Source organism: Hibiscus syriacus, unplaced genomic scaffold (assembly GCF_006381635.1).
Source record: "Hibiscus syriacus cultivar Baekdansim isolate YM2019G1 unplaced genomic scaffold, ASM638163v2 tig00110328_pilon, whole genome shotgun sequence".
In the NCBI taxonomy this organism is placed as follows: Eukaryota; Viridiplantae; Streptophyta; class Magnoliopsida; order Malvales; family Malvaceae; genus Hibiscus; species Hibiscus syriacus.
Window position 1 is genome coordinate 1,072,919 of NW_024062685.1, and position 11,026 is coordinate 1,083,944.

Below are 11,026 nucleotides of genomic sequence, written 5' to 3' on the forward strand. Positions count from 1 at the left end.
TCACACCTTTAAACAATGAACAATTCACCACCATTAACAGTTAACACAATTAATTTCAAGCCTGAATCATGGTTATAATTTTTATACAATATAACTAATCACTGCCATACTTTTAAACACTGCAGAATTAACCATCATTAAATCAGTCAAGTTCGAGCTCAAATCATAATTAAACAATAACGCTAATTACAATTGTACTTTTAAACAATGCTCAATTCGTCACCATTATGGTAACTAATAAGATCATCGAAAACTAAAAGTATATATGATACCCCAACAAAGCAACTTCATTTGCCTCGTTAAATCATCCTTCCTAATCCCTCATCACAAAATAATCAAATATACCACTAAAGATACAATAAATACATAAGTGCAAGATCTATTACAATCTATGGTTTGGAGCTTAAAATCATAACAAAAATTTAATGTACCTCAAATTTCAAACGATTCCAGGTTAAGTTTGAGTGTGAAAATAACTCAATTTATCCATTAAATCAATCTTCCTCATCACTCTCATCACTAAAATAACTAGCTTTTCTTGTCATCTTCTTCTTCTTTTCCTCCGCCATTTCCACTTTTCTCAACCTTTCCTCTGCCGCCCCATCCACCACTGACGCCCAATTATCCTCTTCAAACCCCTCTCCACCCTCTGATTCTTCATCTCCCCAATCCCCGCCATCCTCCCTCTTCTCCCCGCCGACGCCGCCACCTCTCCGCCCCTTCTTTGGCACCGGTCTCTCCCTAGGCCCTAACTGATTCTTCGGACACTCGTACGACAAATGCCCACTAACCCCACATTCATAACATCTAGACTTATCCTTATAAACCCTTTTTTTAATAAACTCTGGGGCTCGTCCGTTATCGACGGCAATGGAAGCGCTGAGGGTTCTGCCATTGAGTACTTTCCCGTGCATGACACTCGCCGCGGATAGCGCATCCTCGCGGGAAACAAACTGGACGAAGGCGACTCCCTTTGAAGTTCGTGTGGCCCGATCTTTGAAGACTGTAACGCGGGCGATTTTTCCGAAGGTGGAGAAGAGAGTGTGGACGTCGGAGTTTGTGAGGGAGTATTCGAGATTGGAGACGTACAGGGTCGATTTCGATGGGGCTAGGCCACCGGATCCGCCGCCACCACTTCCGGTGGATTTGGTGGTGATTTGATTCGAATCGGAGGGTCTCGAGGAGGAGGAAGAGGAGGAAGGTGGGGCAGCGATGGAGGAGTAGCGGTAATAAAAGGTATCGTCTTCTTCACTATCGCTGCTTTTGTTGGATTTTCTTTTAGAACTTATTGTCTTTAATTTGGAAATTCTAAACAGAAAAAAGTCTTTATAATTATAAATACCCCCAAGGCCCAACACACACGCAAAAAAAAAAAAAAAAAAAAGTCTGCGAAAACCACTTAACTTTATACTATTATGATCCAAAATTCAAACATATGTCGTTATAACTATTTTGTAATTATTCATTTTACCTAAGTAGTTAAAAAATTATTATTATTTTTAGAGTTTATGTGTTTAAGTGCTAACAATTGTAATATGATAATTAAATATTTACTGTCAAATGATTAATAATATTTAAAATATATATTATTTTTTAATAAAAAATAATTTAGAAAATTATCTTTAATTTCAAAAATAAAATATATTAAAGATCATTTAAAAATATAAGATTATTTAAATATTAAAAAAAATCATCGTATGTTGACAGAAAAATAATAGAATTATCATGTATTGTGATTAAAAATTATTATTATTTAAATGGCATCCGCTTCTAGCAACTTTGAAAGTCGTCCTCATTCCTCAATTGGAAATTATTATTCTCACACGAATCGAGCGACCTTAGCAGTAAAAAAATATTATTATTTTTTGAGGTCTTAGATTCGAGTATTAAAATTATATATATTAAAGATGTTAAGTTTTTAACGTTAGGTACTACTATAAGACAATTTAAATTTTAAGTATTATTTTTTAAAAATTAAAAATTAAAAATTATAAAATTAAATATTAAAATAAAACAAAACTAACAATTTAAATACTTTAATGCGTAGTTTACTCATTTTTAATATTGCACCAATGTTGTCTTCATTTATAAACAATTTTAGAATTTATACGTAAATCTTGAAGAACCAATCAAAATCTTCAATCCTTTCTACCACCCAAATTTAAAATTTTAATTATCTTTTATTACTTTTATTTCGATTTCTCAATTTATTTCTAAGTAATTTAAAATTTAATGAAATGTTACGCTACTTAACATATTATTAAGAATATTGTATTTTATTGTTTGATAAAAATGTAAAATTATAGTATTTGTTTAAATGAATATGAATGATTCTTATGCGTTCGACGAGCAGCGACGAGCATTATCAATTTAATTGATAAAAATTTAAATTCTATAATACTCAACATAAATTAGTTAAAAATTTAAAGATAAATTATTTAAAACAAAGGGTAAACTATACTAGTGACTACCTAATTATTGACCCTTTTCATTTTGACCAATATTTTTGAAATTTTGTTAATCGGGTCACAAACTATTTAAATGTATTCAATTAAACCACTTGTCGTTAATATTTAATAGATAAGCTGAAGTGAGAGTTAAAATATTTTATATAATTACACATTTGGTCACTGTTACTTATATATTTTATCAATTTAGTCCTAATTTTAATAAATTAAAATAAACTCAACCCTCAAATCAAATGGTGCCATATATAATTATCCAAAATTCAACTTTTTATTTTAATTTATCTTAATTTTAAAAGTTATGACATATTCTATATTTATAACAAAACAAAATTTATAACAAAATATTTTTCTAAAAAAATTAAATAACTAAAGTAATAATTTATAATATTAAATTTAAAGCAAATTAAATTTATCTCCCTTTTGATATAGGTCAATCTCTTAGTGTAAAGTTTTCCATGCTAAGTCCACCGAGAATCTTATGAGTATAAACTTTTATTAAAGATAGACATAAAATTTTATGGTAGGAGATGAATTTTTAAAATTTTAAAGGAAGACTGTGTCAAACGTGAATGAAATATATGTCACCTTTTTCTATTAGAAATTTACTGGATAAAAATTTCTTAGTTTTACATGTTAGACTATATCCCTTTTTATAGTAGAATGTCATCTACAAATAATAATAGGATAAAAATTTTGTCCAGTGAACTTTATATGCATGGGCTAATCAACTATATTTTCCTTAAAACCAAAAGAGGTTATGATACCATTGACGGAGATGCTTCTGAGAACCATGAATGGAATTTCTAATAAAAAAATTTGTTTTGATATAAATATAAAATATGTCGTAACTTTTAAAACCTTTTAAAATTAAAGATTTGAGGTTAAATTTATTTTAATTTATTAAAATTAGGAACAAATTGATAGAATATATAAATAACAATAACCAAATATGTAATTATACCAAATATTTTAACTGTCACATCAACTTCTCCGTTAAATATTAACGGCAAGTGACTTAATTGAATGCATTTAAATAGTTGAGTTACCTAATTGACAAAATTTCAAAAATACTTGTCAAAATGAAAAGGGGCAATAATTAGGTGGTCACTGGTACAATTTATCATTTATTATAAATAATTTATCTTTAAATGTTTAACTAAATTTAGTTATACGTTGAGTAATTTAGAATTTAAATTTTTATAAATTAAATTAATGACGCTCATCGTGGTGCTCATCGCTTTTCGTTCAGCATGGAATAATCTTCCAAAGGAATATAAGATATAAAAGATGATTGTTTTACCAAGTTGTGACATATTTTTTAACAAATTAAATTCTTAATATTAAAATCAAAATATTTACACAAAAATTCGTAGAAATATAATTTTGTATTATCTAATTTATATATATTCAATGAAAGGTTTACGCAAATCACTTAATATATATTTTTATTTTTTTTCTTTCTTTAAAAATACAGAAATATACTTATACAAATATATATATATTCAATATTTATTTCCCTTGAAAATAATCAAATGCCCCTAAGAGTTGAATCTCTTTGTCATAAAAATGGTTGAATTCAATTCAAAATACTATTTCAATAATAAAAAATATTTTTCTTTTTTTTATTTAGAACGGTTTGAAATTGTTTTTTAAAAAATAGGTAGAAAAATACTTTTGAAAAATAACTTCAAATTAGCTTAAATTTTTGGAGAACTACAAAACAGGCAAAAACTTGACCCGTTCGGTCCATGAACCATTACTAGACATGCCTACAATCTCGTTCATGCATTAAAATAAAAAGGAAATGCAATAAAACAATACAAGATTTCCAGAAATCATGAAATATATTCCTTATTCAAAGCATATCAATAATTCCTGCTCTGGATAGGAAATTCTCAAAAAATGTATCCGCAACACGCTATTTGCCTCAACTTCCCATACTTTCTGATGTACAAAATTGCTGTGAATATGGGTCTTCAAGGCTCCACCAATAACATTACCACACCTCGACCAAGCTGCTCTCATCGACAGCCTCGACTCGATCATCATCTCAGTTGCATAGGTAGCTGTTCACTTCGTCGGATAAGGCGAGATGTCCGTGAATCCTGTACAAGAATCAGTACGTGTTCTGCTTCTCAAATATCAAACCAGAAAGCCTTAGTCACGGAAAGAACAATTTCCTCCATCACATTTGATCACGGCAGGCTTTACGACTGTAAAACAGTTTGCCTTGGGCGAACTTTGATCCCTATATTCAGAATTGCTGACTCTAAAAGGATTTAGATGCAGCAGCAAGTAGCAGGGGCACTTAAACAGGGTATTATCAATGAATGCATCCCGAAACCATTACCAACATCTGGTTCTTGCTAAATGTATAGCATTTCTAAACTTTCAGAAAACAGGCCAACCGTGGCACGACAACTTTATGGTGGCAGTGATTGAGCAAATAGATTAACAAAAATTACAGTTTCCTAACTTTGGGAAATGCTATTTTTCTCCGACATTTTATTTACGGACACAAGTAAAAGAATATGACTCTCCTAGTATCCTCTAAATACGTGAATTTAAAAAACAAAAACAAAACATACCCATATAGGTTGCATACCTGTATCCGATACTCACACCCGAATCCAAGTAACATAAGGATATAGAACACATTAGATTCCAGCTTGTATGGCAACATTTTTAAGTCTCAGGTACAAGCTCCAAGAATTGAAGAAAGGGGGTTTGCAGAATATTATGGCTTAGGCAATGTCACTGAACTATGAAACTCTGATCTTCAGGATCCATAAAAAATACACACATTTCCAGTTCATTGCTTAAACATCTCACCTTGGTTTTGCCCTATTACAAGGACTTTTTCTATACTCAGATTTCCCATTTAAAAAAAATATTAACACCATTTCACAACGACAGATATAAGTAAATTTAGGTAGAATTTATTATCTTGGTTTTTCCATCACAACTCACTTAAAATCAAGAACAAACAATAGCCAATAGCAAAAGTTCCCCATGTTTTTTTATAAGGAGAAAAACTCTAATGCTAAGTTTGGAAAGTTTGAAAATATATAAATTATATGATTCAATGTACTTGCATTTTTTTCAAGGTATAAAGCATGAATTTCAAATTCACAAGTATTTATAGGTATTTCAAATTCAATACTAAATAGGCATCCAACAAATTCATGAAATTGAAAAATTATGATGCGCTACATTTATATGTGTTTTATTACAAAATTTACACTTATATTGAAATCCAAATCCAAATTTGAAATCTAAGTTTTTAAACGCAACTTAAATGAACTAGGGAAAAACAGAACAACGACTATACTAGAACAATTAAGATACTTGACACTGAATTGCAACTGTCACAGAAAAACAGTTGATACTAATATAGGCATAGAACATAAAAGATCAGAAAACCAAACTGTAACAATTAATTGCATGCCATGGAACTGCACCAAAAGAAATGAAGCAATAGAAGGAAACTGGAAAACTTCAGACATACCTGAACTAGAAGAGTCAAGAGGAGCCTGCTTTGTCATTTTTATTTCCTCTGACGGATCGCCATTTACCGCATTCACAATTGGAGGAGGCATCCCTTTAGTTTTGCGTACTATTTTAGCCTTTCTGTGAAAATAATGAAAAAATAGGGGAATAAGGATCAGGTAACATCCCTCAGTTAACCATAAGGAGATCTTCAACATACATAAGAAAAACAACATTAAAAGGTTTGCCTCTTAATTCTTACCTAATGAACTTGTGCTTAAAATTGCCAGTTTTCAGCATTGATGCCCCTTTAAGAAACCATAGAAATGTTATTTCATGAGTAAATTTCATATTTTGGGATAAAAATAAAGGAATATCCAATGAATCTCACCTGATTTTAGAGCCAAAGGACTTGAAGAAGGTTTCCGAAGACCCCTTTGTGCTTTAATAGAAGCAATGACGGAATTGACAGTAGGTCCCAAACCCTTCCGTCCCACCAGCTTAATTCGCAGCTTTTCACACAGATAGTTCAGCCTCATCTCATCACCACCTCTCACTTCTCTTAGATCAAGTGCTTGTTTCTTTGATAACAATGTATAAACATGTAATTGTTGTTGATTAAAATGTGATTGGAGCTGCTGAAAAAGCACCTTATTCGAATGTTGCTGATCTGTCATTGAGCTTTCCTGATTCTTCTTTCGGAGCTCACTAATTGTCACCCTCAGAATAGCTGGTGACTTTGGATCAGCATTCTTTCGACCAAAAATTACAGAAAAACTACCAAATTCCAGATCAGGTTCTCTGAACAAATCCGTAAGGATGGAAGCACAAGAATGAGCAGTATTCGATGGACTCCTGTCAATCTTTTTCTTAGCAGTACGAGAATTCACATATTGAGCCATATTTGCAGCTTCCCGGAGTCCAGTAAGAAAAGCTCCATGCATGGTGGCAGGGTATCGCCTTGTAGTGGCCTCCCCTGCAAAGAAAAGTCTTCCATCCCCAACACTTTCTGCTAATATATCATAGTCATCTCCAGATGCTCCCACTGCAACATTAGAGTACGAACCTAGGCTGAAGGGATCACCACCCCATCTGGTACAGACAGTTTGGAGGGGCTCAGGGACGGTGATGCCTTGTGGTTCATATATACCTGCATGCAAACATACACAATGCGTAACCAAAACAATTAAATTTTTGGCTATAAGATGTGCATCATTGTATACAACCAAAATTGAAACAAGTTAAAATCACCAAAAATTCTCTATATTAATGATTCACTTACAAATGACACTCTTTCTTTAAATAATATGCACACGAGACAATAAGAAAATACCTACTTTTATTTAATATCCAAGGCTGTTGAATAAAATGAGCACTGAGCAAGCAATATACAAAGAAGATTTAAAAAAATATGTATCATAATGTTAGCCCTCTCTTAATAGTGACATCAATGAGAAACCACATCATAACATTAAATATCTTTCCGCAGATAAATTTTTTTATTTCAGTTTCAATCATAGATTCAAAATAATGCTGAATAAATAAAGCAATGTCAACACATTAAATCGGATTAATTACCCTTGAGAATTTGGAGAACCTGTGCCACTGCATCTATAGGAGGCTGAGTTTCAAACCTATGTGCAGCTTCTCCTGCTACTAAAGCGAGCAATAGAGGACCACTAGCAACTGTTGCATAGCTATAAAACAGAAAAAACTCTCCTCGATGGCTTGGATCTTTAGTAAGATACCCAAACGTATCAAGATCTGTACCCCAAAATACATGGGGAAAAAGCATTCCAACCTTATTCAACAACCCAAACCCCAACCTCTTTATGGCATCAAGCTTCCTCTGAGGCAACTCTGGAGCAAACTTGATCGACCCACTCTTTAAAACTCCGAGAGGCACTGTACATAATGCCATATCACCTTCATACACCTGAGCTCCTGCCATAACCTGCACTCCGTCACTGCCATACCTGATAGTATGCACAGTTTTCTCGTACAAAATAGGCACATTCTCGGCCAGAGCCTGAACCAACCTCCCATTTCCTCCTGGCAAGAAGCAATGATCCCCTCCCATGTCATATGGATCATCTTGGTCCCAAAATGCAAGTGAAAGCTTAGAAACCAATCCAGCATTCGCATATTCTAAATTTGCAAGATGCCAATTGAACAAACTAATCTCCTCTTCAGTCACTGCATCCCCGTACACCTCTCTAAACGTCTCTAATGCAGCTCCAAGTGAAACATCCATCGAAACCTCCCCCATTAACTTCCTAAGCTTACTAGCCTTATCCAAAAGCCTATTGAAAGCCTTCTCCACCTTAAAATCCATATCCCGATCTACCGGACTCCCATCCATCCGATAAAGTGGACACTTGTCCCTCACCTTAAAAAGAGAAGCACCAATTGTTTCGCCACAATCCCTAACGGATTCCCCAAGGTACCAGTTAACATACTCCCACCTAAATCCGCAGCTGCACTCACCCTATTCCCTCCCTCCATCTTCTTCGTATAAACCCTCCCACCGGCTCTCTTTCTCCCTTCCAAAACCGTCACCTTAAACCCGAACCCCATTAACTGTCTAGCCGCAGTCAGCCCTGCTAACCCAGCACCAATAATAATCACTTTACTTCTACTAGGTTCCGCTGGAATTTTCTCCTTAATTGCCGAGGCAACCCCAAAATTTATATATCCATATGCAACTAAATAATTATAAGCAGAATCTAAAATCGTGCTACAATGTTTGGGTATAGAATCAACAAACATGTCTCTAGTCACCCAATTCGATACGTTTTCGCGCCATTTTGCAATAATGTGGTTTCGAATGAGAATATAATTTACCTGCTCGATGCCGCCAACAGAGGAAACGACGCCGAAATCAATTTCTTCCTCGGTGAGATAATCGGCAGGGAATCCAGCAGAAAGAGCGGTAAGAGCCTCTGCCGTTGATTCCTTATTGATCACGATGATCTCATCGTCAATTTTGGGCTGTGTAGTCTGTGTCGTCGCCGCTGATGATGAGGACATCGAATTATGATTAAGGTTTGGGTTAGAGACTGAGAGATTGAGATTGAAGGAGCCATTGGGAGAGTTAAGGAGCTGAAAGGACGATGTCGTCGGGGCATTCCGTTGAGGCCGGCCGCGTCGTCGTTTTTGGGGGACTGGGAGGGAGTGGATGTGATCATCGGGAGGAAGAGAGACATTCGGGTTAGGGATAGGATGGAAATTGGTGTTAGGGATAGGATTCGGTAAAGGTGGAAAGAGACTAACGTGGGGAATAGGGAACTCAGAGGAATCATCCGAGGTTTGATTTGATGAATTCATCTAGAGTTTCCTTACTATTTACTGTGAGTAGAGTTACAGAACACGGTGGCAATGGCAGAAGAATAAATAGTGTTTGTTTCCTGATAAAAAAAACTACGGAATCAGTTTAGATAATCGATCCGCAATTCAAAACGTGACGTCATAGTAAAAGAATGCTAAAATTGGAAGGCTTAACTATTCCTCGGGAAAGGAATAGACTGGTGGGTAGCATGGCACGGCTAGTTTGATCCTTACCTTTCGAACTGCATATTTACCAGACTTCACCGTTGACTGTAGTTTATTTACTTTAAGAAGAGTCCCAAGGCTTATCGATGCAAGATAGGACTAATTAGTTTTAATGCTTTTTTTTTATTTAATTCAAAAAAAAGTATGTTATTTGTTCTAAAGTATATTTTAATTTTTTAAGTTTAAATTGTTATTTTATTTATCTCAAAATATTAACTCCGATAAAAATAACAAAGACAAATTATATATTCAGTCACTCAACTTATTCTATTTTATTCTCCAAATTATTTTTTAAAATCATCACTGAAAATGTAAAATGAGCAAAATAGTGATTAGCAACTCTTCTTCCCCATTAGCTGCCCAACATTTCTCCATAAAAAAAAATTAGGTAGTTTTATCAAACTAAACCAAATACAAGTGAAAAAAAAACCTGAAAAAATATGCAACTCTTCTCCCCTTCATCTTCTTCACCAAAACTCAAATTTTCTCTCCTTTTCACTCCTCTAAACCCCAAAAAAACCTCCTTCAAATCACTGCATCCCTTCAAAACTCGTCTTTTCCTTTCTCTCCCTCCACGAAGTGCTAATTGCTCCCCATCAGTCTAGTGCTCGACCAAGAAACCGATCGGAAAGTCCCTTTAGAAGCTGAAAAAGACACCTTTAAGAAGGTTCCCGTTGTTCAAAGGATAGCCATGGGTTGAAGAAGAGGATCACGACCATGATGGAAACGACGTCGTTTCCAGATGTTGGTCTCCAAAAATTTGCTAAGATGTCTATATTCTTGACAATCAAAGTATGACTTTGCACAAGGTAGAAGTCACCATGTATCGCCTCATCTTCCTCCATCACCGGAGTGGACGCATAGGCAACATTAATGGGAGGAGTTGAAGTGATCTCATTTGTGCGGAACCTTCTGCGTATACTCGAGCTGCCTCACTGAAATCTTGTGTTTGAAGGTGTGAACTTTGTTGGGTTTTGCTCGATTCCAGTGAGTTGTTTTGCAGCCCTGTACATCAAAACCAACCAAAGATGCATTGCTAAAAGACACCAAGAAGAGATTCCATACATATATATGCAATGAATCAAACATCATAAAAATCCAGTTGACAGATTGCATCTCAGTGAGAAAATGAAGCATAAAAAGCATTCGAGAAATGAGTTCGTTGAAAGGGAGTCAAATATCCAATCTTTCTTCTTTATAAAGGATCTAGGAAAAACAATTGAAATGCTAATAACAACATTAATAAAGGTGACGCCTTCTTTGAACACCCTTCACTCACTGAACAAGAAATTCATGTGTGGATGGTTCCATGCTACTGCAAGCACAGCATAGTGCATTTCAAAACCATGAGTTTATTATTTTAGTGATGATTTTGAAAAAATAATAATTGAGTGATTAAAGTAGAATTATAGAAATAATTAAGTGACTAAATATGTAATTTACCCTTGATATTTCTAATATAATTAACGGTTTGAGATAAATAAAAGAGAAAATAACCTCAGTGACCAAAAATCCCA

The 11,026-nt window shown here is 34.2% G+C and overlaps 2 protein-coding genes across 2 annotated transcripts; both read right to left on the minus strand.

Annotated features, from left to right (window-relative positions):
- Window positions 1-342: 342 nt before the first annotated feature.
- LOC120118822 (U11/U12 small nuclear ribonucleoprotein 31 kDa protein-like) lies at window positions 343-4,235 on the minus strand. Its single transcript, XM_039138785.1, has 2 exons — window positions 4,186-4,235; window positions 343-1,308 (listed from the first exon to the last, which is right to left on the minus strand). Exons 1-2 carry the CDS (start codon window positions 4,233-4,235, stop codon window positions 495-497), a joined length of 864 nt encoding a protein of 287 aa, XP_038994716.1. The 3' UTR covers window positions 343-494.
- LOC120118444 (protein FLOWERING LOCUS D-like) lies at window positions 4,220-9,445 on the minus strand. Its single transcript, XM_039138471.1, is given in 6 exon segments — window positions 4,220-5,312; window positions 5,977-6,098; window positions 6,220-6,265; window positions 6,349-7,107; window positions 7,536-8,366; window positions 8,369-9,445. Coding segments are annotated over 6 exon segments (2,706 nt in total). The 5' UTR covers window positions 9,285-9,445; the 3' UTR covers window positions 4,220-5,280.
- Window positions 9,446-11,026: the final 1,581 nt, after the last annotated feature.

Bases quoted from the DNA above. Each gene is read 5' to 3' on its own strand.
- LOC120118822 (XM_039138785.1), bottom strand. From the start codon at position 4,235: ATGTCTAGTAATGGTTCATGGACCGAACGGGTCAAGTTTTTGCCTGTT. The intron at 1,309-4,185 runs GTAGTTCTCCAA...TTTTCTGTTTAG, and splicing joins GTCAAGTTTTTGCCTGTTTT to AATTTCCAAATTAAAGACAA.